An 18,288-nucleotide genomic window follows, 5' to 3' on the forward strand; every position below is an offset into this window, starting at 1 on the left:
ATATACGAGTATGTACATAAATATCATATTATATACTTGTCTTTTTCCCGTGACCGAAATACGATACTACCCATCCCACCCCCTCCACGCCCCATTGCTTGGTTAGGTTCTGCTGGGTGCTCCGCCGCCGTGCAAAGGCCACTTAAAATTAAGTCGGACGTGAACGACGCTCTATAATATAAGCTCCGACGACGGCGGCGATGGTCCTTTATATTAATGCGTGGCGACGCTATCCCGCAAAAACCGTAACGAAAATATCGTCAGATCTCGTTGTGTGGCTAATGTGCGTGGACGGGATGGATAGGGGTTGGTTCGTGTATATGTATACTTTACTTACACACACACACACACACACATACACAGCTTTTCCCGATCCTTATTGTACGATGGTTTTCGCCCACAACTTGGGTCTACACGGCGTATTGTTTTACGAGTCACCACTTTATACCACCACCCTGTCGCGACCTTCCCATCACCAATCGCTGTCGAGATATTAATCGAGTTTCTTATAAATGAAATTTTACCCCTCTGCTACAGGCCGTCTGCTTCCCGCACTGTCATCATCACGATTTTCACATCGTATAGCCTCCCCTCCCCTGAAATGAGCTGAGTGTGCAGTGTGTCCATGCTTCGAATAGTTATATGTTATAAAAAATCGACAATGTCATACGGTGACATCGTGACAACATTTGTAAAACGTATTGCGCGGATAGAGTTTCATAAGACAATTCACTATACGGTTGCGTTTTCTAAAGCTTAATGTGATGTTGCGTGTGTAACGTTATTATAATATATATATATATGGTCAAATTTTTATAATACAATGTGCTTTTTTACTTGATTAGTTTTCACATTTTGTAAAAAAAAAAACTCGTAGCTTAATGGAATTTCTTAAATAAATTTTTTCCGTTTACCCACGAAGCGAAATATTTTACTAAAAATTTCGAAGTTTAAATCCATCAAACTTTGAACAGATACTGTATTTTGTTTAAAAAAAAAAAAATAATGATAAAGCAATATTAATAAAATCAATGGGTTTCTCATGTTAAGATTCCATCCTTATAATGGTTATATATATTATACAGACATGAGTATAATAAAGAATTATATATATATATTTGATTTGGTTTTTCTTTTATTACTAGTATTTTTATTTTATGATCACATTTTATTTTCGTTATACATTTTTAATTTTGCACACGGGTTGGGTCGACCAAATTATTTACGTGGAATCCGTTTCGTTAATGGCAAACCCTGTTAAGCGCATATATCGTGACCCCCTCGAGTGTTTTGGTTATTTAATTAAAAGAAAATATAATATTACCTATGAATTGTTTTCTACGCACTGAGCATGAGACTGCAATTTTTCTTAGCATACAGTATATAATATTATTATATTTATGTTATGTATTTTATGTTGCTATTATTATTTTACTGCCACGGAAAAATATTATATTTCAATAATAGTTCAACCATTCTATAGTTTTTATCGATTTACTATTTTATAACACATAAAATACGATGATAAAAAAATAGTTAATTATTATAGGCAGCTATGAATTTCATTTTCTACGACATGTGTAATTTTTCAAAAGAGGTTATTATAATAACGGCTTTGATATAGAAAATCTTTTGAATTCTTTAACTTTTGCAACACATTCTCTGAGAAATAAAATGTCGTTATTTTTGTTATAACCTGCAGTGGATCAATTTGTGTAATAAGAGAAAAATATACTGACAATTTTTTCCTGTGAAAAAATCATTAAGTAAAGTGGAAAACTATTTTTTTTTTTTTAAATACTAAATACTATTTCCACTCTTTCACTATAATCAGTATTATAAAGTGTTGAACGCGGAGTTTGGAAGTTGAAAAGATTTTCTTTTCAGTACCTAACAAATTAAAAAAATAATAATAATAACCCAGCTGAATATTATGTGCGTGCACCGGACGACGTGAAAATATGTCATTATAATATTATATAGTCTAAGGATTCAAATAATATACATTTTTATGCTGACATTTCAAACAGATTTCCAGAGTACCAATTTGAAAGAATCTCCGTGTACGAAGATCACTACAGCGTGCTATATAGTCGATGGCACTTATAATATAGGTACCTAACCTACCTACTTATATGCTGCAGTTGCTGTACAATATCATTATCTGGTGCCAAATACGTGTATGATGAGATTATAACATAATATACAGCCAATAATTTATAACATGCACTTTGGATACTCGCACACTACGTCCACTCGTAGTATATAGAAATTTACTTTCACAGAGCTAAATTCCGTTTAATATTATACATTCAAACGCGATAAATTGTCTACGGTGCAGGTATACGCACTGCCGGTTTAGTCTTATAAATGATAACCGGGTGTAAAGAGCAGGACAAGATAAATTGCCTCCGCGGAGAACTCCAAATGACACATTTCTGACACCTTCTCGAACTCGAAAACTGTAGCTCGTCGTTTCCTTGAATCATAATATAATACTATAACTGTAGCAGAGTTCTAAATTTCTAATCCACAGCGGTTATAATGAATTTCTAATTAATGATTAACCATCCGATATGATATTATGTGATTAGATTATACTATATCGTTGAGGCTTTACGAATAAATTATCGTTCCATTTAATTAGGTATGTTCAATGCGTGTATCTCGCCATTATATACAGTTACACTTAAGTGTTATTATATTAATAATATTATTAAAATATGGGTACTATAACAGAAACAGGAAAACTTACCATGTATATATAATACATTAATACATTATATATCCGTTTGGTAAATTAGTATAAAATAATGTGTTGAGCGGGTTTTATTAATTTTGATCGTTTGAGTATAGAATAAGTTAGGTATTAATATGTTTATACCAATAATATTAAACAACATGTCAAAATCGTTAAAACAACAACCCTTCCCGTCTTGATAATATCGTATTTTATGTATGATTATAAATTATAATTATAAAACGTCTCTTAAATTTCATGTTTACACGTTTGTGATGGATATTCATTTTTTAGTTTTTTTAAATAGGCACTTAGTATCAAAACAACATTTTATTGGGTTTTAGATTAATGCAATATCATTATTTATTTTTATTTTTTGTTGACTTCCCATATTGATACACTTGACTATTGTCAAATTACAAACAATTGCAATTCATAATTTTTTTATTTACTTTTTTATTTAAATGATAGTGTTCATAAAACAAGTTCTGTATTTATTATTTGAGTTAAGATAATTTTTTTTATTCTCTTAACATCGTCGTATAAAATTATATATTCTTGTTTTTATATTTTAGATGTTTCAGCGAGTAACAGTAAAACAAATTCAAATGCATTCGTAACAGTCAAAATATATTAATAGCTAATAAAATATTAGTGTAGGCATGTATTGCACATGTATAGCTTTTTATATATTTAAAAAAAAAATCCGTTGTGATTATTATTCATCTATAAGCACTTTTCTGCTGTCATCACTAATAATGATTATAATAATCATAATAATAATGGCACATGACCCACGGAAATTTCAAGTTTTTATTTTATATTTATAATATTTACGATGTTCTTGGTTTGGTCCGTTATTGTGAGGCGACCACAGCGAAAGCAAAGTCTTCCAACAAAAACATCAACAACGTCTGCATTATAACTAAAACCTGTTCTGTAACGGAATCGGAACAGTGGCAACTTATCAAAACCGGATATCGACGAAAACATTAAGTTTTTCTTTATTTCCAAACGGATGTACGTACTACCTACATAATGTATTCTTTCATTATACATAGTAAAACCACTATGGATGTCATTACTCATAATAATATATTTTATATTAAATTATGTTACAAAGTTCTGTATTTTAATGACAAATTTGGTTCAATGCTGCAATATATATAACTTATGCATAGAATAAATACGATATCTGGTTCTTATTACTTTATCCAAAACGTTTATATTTTATGTAATTTATTCGTTTCTATAATACAAACATATTTATATAAATCACGTTAGCTATTATTTTACTTCTCATTGAAATGTTTTATATGCCGTGATGGATGTGAACAAACGCGTGGAATGAACATTTAAAAATTGTAGGTAATAATATTATGTATAACATCTTAAACGTCAATTTTTCGGCCAAGTTTTATCAAAATGTCGATTCGAAATAATTATCGTATCCTCGGTTAGAATAAAAAAAAAGAAGAATATTAACTTTTGAAATAGCCTTTAATATACACTATGTGAATCTCATTGTTGCTTTACCGACTATACCGGATGTTATTGTTTAAATTATTTATTAAGTTTACGGACAGAGATTTCAATAAACGATAACTTTTACCGTGCACTTTAACTACATGAATACTTATTAAGTCATAATATTATTTCAACCAAGAAAATACTTTATTCGACTAGTTGATATTTAAATTTAAATACGAACTTAATGTGTTATAATAACTGACTGTTTGAATTTCATAATATTGCTATTTATGTACCTACTAAAATGTTTTAATTATTCATTTGGTCCGTAATTTCCATAAAATATGGAAAATAATACAAACACATGGTAGGTACTTAGAGTGATTTTTTTATTTTAATTTTATTATACCTACGTCCTACACTTAAATATGTGTATTATAAGACTAGACTATTTTTTTTTTTTTTTTTTATTACTTTAAAGCCTCAACAACTAAGGTTATTAGCTTACATATTTTAAAATTATAAGACTATTGTTTTTACATAAAAACCATACAATTTTATTAAAGGCAGACACATGAAAATAACAGTAGATGGTATAAAATATGTATTTTTCTTACTTTTAATTGTATATTCCTTTTTTTTTATCAAAATATATACTAAGGTATTCGTAAATACCTCCGTTTATTTCATAAAATATTTTATTTAAAATTTATTTATTTGTTGAATACTTGCTAATACTAATATATGTATTTATATTCCTATTATGTTTAATTTGAAAATTACAAATTTACAATTAAAAGTTCACATTTTGTAGTTTAAAATTGCAAGTCTAATTTTGTTTTTAATTTAAAAACAAGATTATTAATTTTACTCACACACTATAATTCTTTTTAAAAAGGGATTAAAACATTTTTATCTAAATTTAATAACTTGAATGTTTCTTATCGTCTAAACTTTATATCGTATTTTTTGTGAGTTATATTAAAGTCGAGTTTCACTATAATCTGATTTTATGAAAATACATGTTTATTGTCTTAAATAAAATTACAGCTTATACTCAGTATTTGGAAAACAATTATTTAATTCGTTAATTTGAAGTGATTCCACAATCGATTTAATTCTATTATTGGTATTCAGAAAACATTTCCCACTGTCACACGACCTAGTCACATCAATATCTAGATGGAAACCAATATATATTATTTTTCTTATTTTGAGTTACTTAATAAAAAATACTAGTTTTACTCAGTGTAGATAAGTGTTAATTTCCCAAAAATATAGGTGTACGTTTATTTAAAAAAAAAAGATATACTTACCTACTATAAGACATAATACTGTACATTTTAGCATGTACATGATTAAGCTGGCTTTAAGTGCTTACTTAATTTATGATGTACATACATATATATTTACCATACAGTATACACCTTTAACAATTTATGATTTTTTTTTAATTCATGAAACTTTTTTTTTGTTTTTAATACAAATTCGCTGAAACTACCTTATAATAATATAGCAACTGTGTTGGTTTTAGACACACTAAAAAATATTTTGTTATAATTTGTTGACTTAGGTTTTATAGTAGATAAATATTATTGGAGAAATTTAAAATAAAAATAAAATACTGAATTGGAATATATTATAATAGGTATGATATAATAAATATTGCATTAAATAACACGGTGTTGCTACTACTAAAATATTATTAACTATTCGAATTATAATATATTTAAATTTAGACTGTACTGTTATTAATATTATGATCAAAAAGAAAAAAAAATTTGAATATTTTAAAGACTGATAAAATGTTTTATGAATACCTATCTATCTAATTCTCTAATTAAACCATTTTTGTTGTTCATGTAAATTATATGTTTTAGTTATGTATCATTAAAAAATTCCAAAAATAATTGATTTTTCGAACCTATTGAAAACTCCTTTACTTTTTGTTGTTCGTAATCTAACGTGTTTACTTTGTAAATCGCCAAACACATTTCTTGGTTATTAATTTATTATATTAGTTAATATTTATTACCATACACGGCGAATGCTACATTGCAGTTTACGATACCTACATATATGTATATATTATATTTCTAGCTAGACGACTGTGACTAATGTGAAACTCGTAGGGTTTCAATTTATTTAATTTATCTAATATTTCAAATACATCACGTTCACTGTACATAATTTTACGGAAAGAGCGTCTTCTTTATCGACAGCCAGTTAAAATAAGAACGTAAATATTTACTTGTATTATAATCCATGGGTAATATGTTATATAGACGCGTATAGGCATATAGGTAAATAATTATATGATATTTAACTTTTTAGATTTATATCTCGTGACCTTGTCACGAGTCACGACCTACAGTACATTACGCACGCATGCTTACGGACAATCCCATTTAACTCGTTTACAATTACCTTATTGGGATTTTAATGATATAAAATATAAACAATCAGCTCTCAGGTATATGTGGTGAGATTATCCTAAAGATTTTATCGGTTTTCATCGAAATTATCCACAACAACAGTCGAAGCTTGTTAAATCCCGACCCGCTCACAAATCATCGACGTGAACGTTTTGCGATTTCCCTATAAAACGATTTTGTGCTCTGCGATTTACACTACCGTTTTCGAAATATTCTTTTGCTATAATATATTTATAGATACGCATTACGTACGGTCGCTGACGCGTTCCTATACACAATAATATATCGTTTCTATATACGCAATAAGCATATGAGTTTTGTGTTTATTTTATAGCGCAAATATATTTATACGACAATAATACAATATGTCATGTAATAATGTGTATTTTGCTTAAATATATATTCACATCAATTTGCGTAATACCTACCTTTTACGTTTTACGTATAGGTATATATTATAATATAAAAATAGTAATCCGGGCGAAAATTTAAGAGATACGCTTTAGGAATTGTCAGGGATATTGTGCGGCACAGCGAACTCGGTCCAATGGTCGTCCGTATAATATATATATATATATATATATATATATATATATATATGTGTGTGTGTGTGTGTGTGTGTGTGTGTGTGTGTGTGTGTGTGTGTGGGTGTGGGTGTGGGTGTTTGTTAAGCTCGCGCGATATTGCGAGGAGAATTTATGGCGTCTTTGATTTTATCGAAAACGAGAGGGAAAAAAAATCAAAATCCTGTGCCAATATATCAGGAACGCATTTGATTAAGTGGACGCTGTGCATTTTGGCGCATGTTATCTGTCAATTATTAAATATATATATATATATATTTATGACATGTGTGTGTGTTGTAATATGTATATGTATATACGAACGCCCACACACGTGTGCTCGCGTTATATTATATTATGTACGTAATTTATACATGCGTAAATTATAATACGTGCTCGAAATGATAATATATTTAATAATGTATACATATTATATTGTATTGTCTGCGTGTGGATTATGAGCGGGTTTTTATCGGCATTTACGTAGGAAAACGTTGATGATGTTACATGTCGAACACGAATCGGATTTTTACGAATCGAATGAGAGCCGTCGCTCGTAATGCGCACACGAAACTATTATTTGGGATTTTCGTGTCGGATTTTAATTAAACGTCGTCGTCGCGCGTGATGTGCTTATAATAATAATATACACCTCTACATATTATGTACCCATACGGGTCGCTGAGTGTATTGTTTGCCGACATAACCCTTTTTTTTTAACGTCGAATATTTCTTTTTTTTTTCGACAAATAATACCACCTCACGCAAACCAAACATGATGGTCGCGTATTCCGACGTTTCCCGCGGCCGTTTTTGACGCCATCGGATTGGTATATATATAATATAGGTACCTACCTTTATAATATTATAAGCATTAATCGCCATCGAATGTGTAGGATTCCTTTACACACACACACACACACACTACGCCTCGTTGCCGCCGAATACTTTCGCATCGACGAGGACAGACCGGCGCCGATCAACTGAATTCGATTTCTCTCGGCGATGAGCCACTGCTTTAACTGTGCACTGCACACGACGAGACTGCACGCCACTGATGACGTACACGATGTATATTGAACGGTCGGTATTGTATAATGAGAAGGTATAACCTACACGACGGATATACCACAAACCGAAACTCGCATATCGGTGTCCTGCAGCAATATCATCATAATATGTTTTCACCCGACGTTTTAACGGTCTCCTGTACAGTCGCCGCCTCGCGCATCCCGAGTTGACGGGAAATGAAAAAAAAAAAAAAAAAAAATTACAAATATTTAATACGATGATGATGACGACGATGATAATGGCGGAGAGAACTCCAAAGAACCGATGCCGCCTCCGCCGCTATAGGTCGTATATATAATTCGAAATCGTTACGCGCGGGTCGATTTATTATATGTGCACGGTGCGCATTATTACATGAGCTCATATTTTACGCACGCAATCCTTTAACGCGTCACGCTGGAGATTCGTATATAAAGTTAATAAATGTGCATTAAACAACGGTCTTGCGGCTTCTTATTTATTTTATTGTGGAAGTACGAAAAATATAATGAAAAACGCATTAATTTTTAAACCCTGCGCGCGGTAATGTTCAATATTATTGCGATGATCGTAAAATGATTTATTATTACTCTGCAATCATAATATCTATATGGGAATTGAATATATGACGTTCTCATCACATTCGATATTATATTATTTTATATCATCATTAAATAATGTAATATATTTATCTCGTTGCGCTTTAACAATAACACATTGTATATTATAATATTATGTACCTATTAGGTATAAATTAATTTAATTTATCATGACTAATATCGTCTTTGTTGTATGATTACAAATCTGCCATTTTCTATAATGATATAATAATAATTAATAACTACAGAAGATGAGATTTATATCATTGTATATACGCGATAAAACGTTCAATGCGTTTGTTTAATGTTTCTATACAACACAATATTACAATAATATATCCAATACTGTAGACGATCACAGACTTTAGATAATTAATTTATATATAAAAGGAACCTTTGAAAATGATTGACTCCTCGGATGAGTCTATATCGTTTTAAATTCAAAATTTTAAAACGTCGAAATATGTATCTACCGTAAATACAATACAATTATTATATTCGGCCTGTATTGACTATAATTTTTAACAAAATAAACATTCTCTCAACGAGTGTATAAATATATTATGTGCGTATTACCTATGCACACATATTAATTTCAAAACGCGAACACATTTTATGACTAACACTAAAAATTATAATTTCAAATGAATTGGAAACTATTGGAAAATCGACGTGCACGATTTCATTTTAGAAATTAATTTATTTGCATTTGATAAAAATAAAATAACGTGAATTGGCACTTTTAATAGCGTATAAGTACAACGCATAATATTATACCTACTCCATCTAAAAGTCTTCAATCATAATAATATACATTTATAATTTGTATATTATTCCGTATACTGTAAACAGATATTATAAATATAATGTTATTAAATACGTATGGTTTATTATATAGTTTATTAATAAGAAAGGTCAGGCCAATGAAGCAAAATGTGGTGAGGTGACAATATTATTTGTGTATATTGTATGGCATCGAGGCACGCGCAGGCAAGGGGGCCGGTTTACGGTGAGTGTTTTCAGCGTGAGCATTCCATAATGACGACTGTGCGTGTGAAACGACGTTTGAAATACGGGCCAAATAATATCATAAGTGTATTTTATTTTTGTATTGTTTCTGATTATTAATAAAAGTGTTACCGACCTTTAAAAAAATATATCTTTCGTTTGAGTAGTCACATAATTCTGCCGTACTCCTTGAATCCGATCTGTAACCGGTTAATTTATGGTCGTTGAGGATTTAAGGTTTAAGCGGCAAAGTTATAGTCCTACGTTAATTGTATTCTTTCAATTTGATCTGTAACCGGTTAATTTATGGTCATTGAAGATTGAGAGTCTAAGCAGTATGGTAGCAATATCAAATTCTTGAGAGCCAAACTGTAACCGGTTGATTTATGGTATTTTGGTTACTCAAGTGTCGATAGAGGTATAATATACCACCTGAAAAGTGCGTATGATACGACAATTTTATTATATTATAATAATAGTGCATATAATAGTGTTGCTTCACTCGTTATTGATTCCTAAATTGATGTAATTTTTAAAACCACTGCTATGATAGTATATTATAGTTTAGTTTAATGTATTTAAGGAATATTATTTTCATAATTATTGATCTGTTAGTTATATAGTTTTCTTTGTATAAGTCATAATTATTATATCACAAGATCAACACTTCTTTTTTCTTTTACAAAAATATTAAAATATTCAACTGCAGAGAAAACGAGTTTATACAGTGATGCTGTAATTGTTTTCAGCGAGTTACAGTTTGCGTGCTTAAATTAGGGTTGATATAACTTCGTCGTTTATAAATGGAAACAATACAGCTTGTTATTACTACACGGAAATCGAAAAAGTAACATTGCTGGCCAGATAACTGCTGCAGCAGAACAAGTTCTGAGGTCAGCTTAGTGTAAAAAAGGTTCGACGGGAGGAATGCGTATAATATGATGTGTACATATTAAATATATATAGACGACAGCGAGCTGCGAAGAAAAATGAAATTCACCCTTTTTTGCCGCTATGTCATAGAGTTTACGTTGTATAATACACCGTGGTATCACTCCCCCCCCCCCCGCGTGACCTTACGCTGACAACGTCACTGGGCGTGAAAACTTTCCTCCGCAGTGACTATCCTCCCGCTGGCGTGAAACTTTCCATTTGTCAGCACCACCCTCCCCCGTTCATACCCCTATCGGTGTTGCTACTCCAGTAACACCCTCGCAAACGCTTGGCGTGAACCGGCTTTAGACGAAATACAAATAAATAGAATTTTGTGTCAAGCTGCAGTAAAAACTTCATCCGCCGAATAAATTCTATCAAATCCTGAACGCGCATCATATGTAGGTTCGCGTAATGTTTGTCTAGTTAGTGTTCGTTTGTTGTTATTGTCATCGCTGTATTTTTTTTTTTGTTTTTTTTTTTTTTTGTTTTTATTTATCACCACTTGTGCGTGACTATCGGTGGTTGTAGACCAGTAATTTGCTAGTTGGAGGCTATAGAGACCTCCTAAACAACACACAATGTATATAACGGTCGACCCAGAGGGTTTAATTAAAACCGAATATGTACCAAATGGCGGGCGTGAACGTGTCGGCTACTGTGGGAGAGATGTAATGAAGTTAATTAAAAACACCAACTATATACTTCCCCCAGCCTCCCTCGAGTGTATATGCAGTGCGTACGTATTTGCTGAATTATATAAACTCTGACCAATCGATTTAAAAATAAAATGATAGGAAAAAAAGTTGGATATTTTTTTCGTTTTTGTGAAATTTGTCAAAAATATGGAGCATATTGTATAAATTATTATAATAACGACCCTCGACGGTAGGCACCCATTGCACAAAAATAATGGTTAGAAACACTTTTTGACACTTGGCCTCGTTTAGGGACGTCCTTCGCCCCACGCGACTCACACTAATCGATTTTCGCTGATGGAATATTTAACGATAATTACTTTGTCTAAAACTCTGTGTGTGTGTACTGTGTACTCTACTTTGACCTGTCACAAACTGTTGTTGTTCTCGCGATATGATGTTTCACAGATAACCAGGTTGAATAATAGAATGTAGCTATATATATTATATATATACCGTATTATATTGTATAGTATTGCTATCAGATAAATTTTGTATTTTCCATGTTTTGCGTTTTCGATATTTCGCGTAGTATATTACATTTTGAACAGTATAATGCCATATTAATAATAATTCGCTCTCTTGTGACGTTTCCGGGCGTGCATTATTTCCGCTGAAATTTAATATTTTATCAAACTATATATTATCGTTTATCAGATATTATACGCAGTGCAAAACACCAAACGACAATAAACTTAAAAGTTATAATATTATAACGGGTGATTTTGATCGACGGCACTGTCACTCAGGAAGTATACAACCGTATGACAAATAAGTAATTGCAATTTACCTGCAGTTTATATAACATCAGTCGAGGTTACAAGCTCTTACAAGTCACTTGTCGCAACGTTTGCACATTTTACAAGGCTTTAAATATGAAATCCTCCCCAATATTTGTAGTGTACAAGTATCTATAGGTATATCGAATTAAAAATGTTTTCCATATGAGAGCAGACTTTGACCGATCGTCGTATGAGCTATATAAGATATATACGTACATACTACCAATAATCAATATATATAATGTACGATCGACCATAGAAGAATGTCACAGATTATGGATTTTTCGTAGTTGCAATTATTTTTGGAACCGTGGCCGCGTTGAAAGATCATTAATAATCGCTTTCGAATTCCCATTTCCCTCGATTTTCTACCTTTATATATGCATACGTCTGAAATACTCCATCACTAGCGTTCAGCTCGCTTATTTCTATATGCGTCCATCCATCAAAATCGTGTGAGAAACTATTAAAATATTATATTGGCAGTTGACTATTTTCTATATTATATTATATGTTATGTTTTATAAACGGGGTCGTAATCGCACGTGACGTATATACTAGGTATAAACACTGTCATAATATAATGACGTGTGTTTCCTTGCACAGTTGTACCCCGTAATCATATACGTATAGTGTATAATAATAATAATAATAATAATAATAATATGTGTATACCTGGCCCTGCGTCCCTGCATACGTATTATCACCCGTACATGTGTATAGTATTATTGTACATATTGTTGTCTTGTCGTATTACCATACACGCGTGGACGACAATATAATGAACGGACAAAATGCAATTCTTTATCACGCGGTACTCCGACATGACACACTCCAACTACCGTCGGCGAAGCATGGGTGGCGGTGGCGTGCGGGTCGGGCCTAATGTAAAGCATTTATCGACCCGTCTTCGCATACCGTGAACAACTGCGGCCTTCGCCGCTACACGAATATAATTTGATTCTGTTTTTAAGGCCAGCGGACGTGAGCATTGTCTCAACATAAGTATGATGTTATATTTATAGGTGTATGTTGTTTATTAAATTGTTTCGGATGTACACATATAGCTAGGTACTGTACACGCGCAAATTATAAGACGAACCATCTCACTCACTCACGATCGTCGAACAACGCCACCGCGTACACAATCGAATCCTGCTGACTAGCGATATTATAAGGTCGGTCGTGTTGTAATAACGGTTGAAACAACGACGATGTCTAGTATAATGTCTCTATTGTTTCTACTAACCCTGAATTCGGAACGATTTTGTGATCTTAACGATAATCGTTATTTCGTTATGCATTTTAACACTGTATATGTATATTAGAAGCACGTTCAATAGGTATATTATGTATATTATTAGCCTACTGTCCTGACCTATATGATATAATATTATTGTGCTGTTAGAAGGTGCCTACTATACGTGCACATTTTACCCGAATCAAACTAAGCGTGAATTTTTTATTTTTTAATAGAATAAATAAATATATAATAGAATATGATGAGTATATAGTCTCACAGGTATATAAATAAGGTATTTTTTAAATATTTAACTTTTCCGTATAATAATAATTTATAACACAAAGGATTTTATTTCTTCGGTTAAAAAAATATTTAATGGTACCAAGGTACCTAATTATTATTATATCAAACTGTGAATAAAAGATTAGTTAAATTTAAAAATATTAAAAACGTTTAAGCAATTAAAGAACTTTAAGTTCAATGGAAAATTTAAAAATCCAAAAATCTTGAATTTATTTATTCTGTTTAAGCTATCGATAAATTTATAAAATAAATTGGGCTACTTATACCTACAAAATAATGAATTGAAAATTTCAAACAAAGATTTATATAATTAATTTTTTTTTCTCGTTCAAAATATTTTGTTATTTTCTATTTTCGGATCTTTTTGTCACTGTTATCAATTTATTTTATGAAATTTTTTTTTGATGTGCTAATATTTTGTCGATAAAAAACATTACAGGTAAATAAATGTACCAGTACTTCGGGAATGCTCTTATATCCATCATGTTATCAGCATTTTTCAGAGACCCAATGTAATAATATAAGTTGCTTGTTATTTATTTACAGAATTAATTTTGTGAATAAATTCCTTATGGCTCATACGCTGTCTAATTTTTTTAATTTTTTCTTTTTCTTTAATAATTAAAAAAAAAAAACCTAATTTAATTTAGAAATAATAATATTTTGACCGCGCTGCAAATTTTCTAGGGTCTTTCTTCAACACCCTGAACACCGGACACCAATATGCACAAAAAGCCACCTGTTGTGCGTGCTTTTGACGTCGCACAATTCGAAATAATAGCCTTTTTCACCTCCGTCGAGTTCGCACACAATACAAAGGTCCAGCATTTACCTTCTATCACCCGCTCTCGTTTATTTCGTATATTTTGTTTTTTCGTTTTTTGTTTTTATCCGTGCGTATAAACTTGGTGGCTAATTCGACGGGATCCGGCGATAAATCAAAAAGCCACCGGTTGAAAAGCGTTTTGTTTTTTTCCCTATGCTAGTCCCTCTTTTAAACACAGACCCTGGGACCTTTTACAAATTTCCGTTTATTAACTCTGAACCCCGCGCGTTTACGATGCACACACGCCTGTGCATATATATATGTATAGTTTATGTATGATAGTTCGTTCGATATTGATCTCTGTGAATTAGTAGTTCATTGTCCAACCTCTAGAAAAAAAGGCGGCTCCCACCGAATCCCACGCGTGATATACGACCTGCCATATATAGTGCCATATAATAAATAAACGCATTTTTTTGGGGTAACCCATGCTTACAGAACTTCAAAGTTTAAGTTATTTGGACGTAGATGCCTTTTTTCCGCCGAAGACCCAACAATAACGTTTTATCCCGCACCCTGCTCACTGTCTCCCAAAAATACAGATTTAATCGAAATTGTGGGATCTATATGTATGTTTACCCATATTACTATCATATACCTAATAATGAAAGGTATTCGCTCGTGAGTGCGTTTATATATCTGCAAGTATATAATTACCTTTATACAATATATATATATATATATTTATATTACATACATACGAAGGTCACGCGATTACCGTTAGGGATCAATTTACACGGTGAACACTATACCATAACCACGGTTCTATTGCTGTCATAGGTTATTTTGTGCCCTGCGGACGTGCAGTTTTTACTTGTGTGTTTAAGGAATATATAATATAATAGTGAAAAGCCATAGCCTAATGCGTCAGTTAATGACGCGACGTCGGTGCGGTGAACGTGTAATTGATATTCATTGCTTTGGGAACCATTAGCCGAGCAAAACAGCTAAATGGTGTTGATGCGGGGGTAGTCCCTGCAGGGAGAATGGTGTTATGGTTAGGGTAGAAGAGACGCATAGTCTGATTAGAATACACGTTGTAAACAAACATATATATATATAGGTATAATATAATGATTCGCTTCGCATGTAATAATATTATAACATCACATAGTCTACATATACGGTACTAATATCGTTTTTTTTCTTTATATATTTTAGGTGCAAAAAACCAGGCAGGTATTTGGACAACTTACCCCAGACATCTGTGATCGTGTGTTTTCACAACGAAGCATGGTCAGTTTTGCTACGAACCGTACATTCCATACTGGATAGATCGCCGGAGCATCTTATTCGGGAAATCATTCTAGTCGACGACTTTTCTGATATGCGTGAGTTACAATATTAATATTTTATCGTATATAACAAGCCACGTGGTATTGTAATAGTATTTTTATTCAAACAAATTACGCGTATTTATACCAATGTGGCGATAAGACGACGGTAGTACCTAAATGATATTATAATAATAGCGTACCTACATAGTAATATTCCGCCAAAGTTATTATTATTTCAAGATTATAAACTAGTTAGGTAGTTATATTGTTTTATGTTGTGAATTATTTCGCAAAAAAAAAATAATAGACAAATAAAAAATATCCAAAACTAATTTCGCTGTTTACGTGAGTACAATAGCCTAAACATGACCTATAACTATATGCTGAACACGAACATAATATTATGTTGTATATATAGATAAATTCCTTTTGGATTATTTCGTATCGAACTGCCGTGCTTCAAGGGTATAAGAACAAATATTATGTATACGCAACAGCAGTGACTCGCGATTCATTTTAATTTAAAAATAAAAAATAACGCGTATAAATCATAAAGATTAAAAAACCAACATTTTAAAGTTTTTGCATAGTTCAGGAACATTAATTCCGTATAGTATTTTTAATTTATTGCAATCGTTAAAAAATGAAAGTAAAGCTGATATAGTTTTAATTAAATACATTCAATTTATTACTTATTTTTTTCATGTCCGACTAAATTTCGCATTAAATATGTCTATGGACATATTATCTATAAACTTTCAAAATTAGGTCAAAGTATTATATAGCATATAATCGTTTAGTTCAGCGTATGTCGTATATATTATGTATACTGTATACATACATGCCATTTTCGACTTCTACGTCAGAACATACATTTTCAACCATGAAAAGATTTAAAAAACTATTTATGCAACTCATCAGGCCAAGAACGACTTACAGGTTTAGCTTTTTTAAGTGTTCATAGGCAAATTCATATCGATCCGGATGAAGTTATTGATCGTTTCGCCAAATAAAAAAACCGACATAGATTTTGTGCTATAAAATATTTTTTAAATTAATAATTTAATAACCCAACCCCCCTCCCCCCCCGAAATTTTTTTCCAGCTACAGCCCTGTGTATACATAAATATGGTATGCCCACGTTGTAAAAATTGTTTTCTTAGTATATTTTTATAACGGATTTAAATAGGTTGTAGAAACGTTTCTACCCCTTCCTCCAACTTTGAAGTGTTAAGGGTTTTTTTCCACCCTAATAATTAACGTGAATTTGCGTGACCTGTTTCGAAATCGTACACCTAAAAACCAAAGTGCCAGGCGCTATGCCTCCCTTTAACCCATTTTGCTGGCCCCTCCCAAACGATAAATGCTACCATGGGTCATGTTATAACAGTTTTGCTCAAATGTTATCCAACAATTGAAGAATTTTCAAAATGTTCTTCCAACCTATGCATTAAAACATCGAACCGTTAAGTTATGTGTTTAACATATCAGGCTGGACATAAACAAAACTTAAGTGGCTTACAGAAGTTCATCAAAGAACGCACCAGTGTACAGTATTTGAAATGTAGTGAGAATTGTGATGGTATAAAAACTGTACATTCAAAAATATTAACCCACCATTTATTTATTGATGTCTTGTTGTGGGATGGTAAATATGAAGGTACATGTGTACATTTTATTTTAATCCAATTATATACAATACAATATAATATTTACAATTGTGTTAAGTTATTTTATTAAAAATAAAAACTGTTTGAAAATTATTGTTTTTCTTAAAGGTTCTGATTTGAAAACTATTTCATAGTTGATATTTTTGAATTGAAAAATGTTAAAGTTTATTTTATAACAAATATTTTGACGTGAGTATATTATGAAATGAGTGTGGGCGATGGATGCCATCAATCACTACATTAATTAGACAATTAGAGTTTGGTTGTTAGATAAATTTGTAAAACTCATAATATTTTATACCCAGTTAAAAATATGTATTAATCACTAATAATCTTTTTTTAAGTGTGGAAAAGTATTCATGATTACAATTTAAAAATTAAACATGACATTGACTTAACGAAGATGATACTATAGAGTATCATAATCAATATAAAATATTAAGAATTCACTTTTGCACGTTAACGTATCATAACAATAATATATATAGGTAATAAAGAGGATTTGCATGATGCCAGGGGCTTGGTTGTAAATAGGTCATGCAAATTCACACTAATTAAAAATATACCTATAATAATTTAGTACATTTATACAGACTAATTTTATGAATTGTCGTTCTCGTATTTTGTATAATGATTAAATATTATCTTAGGCAACAAACATACAAGTTGAGTTCAAAATAAGGATTTTTTG

General features: G+C 31.3%; 1 protein-coding gene across 5 annotated transcripts in view; it reads left to right on the top strand.

The window, feature by feature from the left end:
• Pgant9 (polypeptide N-acetylgalactosaminyltransferase 9) overlaps window positions 1–18,288 on the top strand; it is a 129,310-nt gene that overhangs the window by 75,901 nt on the left and 35,121 nt on the right. For all 5 annotated transcript variants that reach the window (XM_089225505.1, XM_089225506.1, XM_089225502.1 and 2 more), the window contains one exon: window positions 15,812–15,981. In XM_089225505.1, coding sequence (XP_089081631.1) covers window positions 15,812–15,981 — 170 coding nt within the window. The remainder of the gene's footprint in view (window positions 1–15,811; window positions 15,982–18,288) is intronic.

Source organism: Diuraphis noxia, unplaced genomic scaffold (genome assembly GCF_037042655.1).
Source record: "Diuraphis noxia isolate RWA-SAM2 unplaced genomic scaffold, SU_Dnox_SAM2 contig0004, whole genome shotgun sequence".
In the NCBI taxonomy this organism is placed as follows: domain Eukaryota; kingdom Metazoa; phylum Arthropoda; class Insecta; order Hemiptera; family Aphididae; genus Diuraphis; species Diuraphis noxia.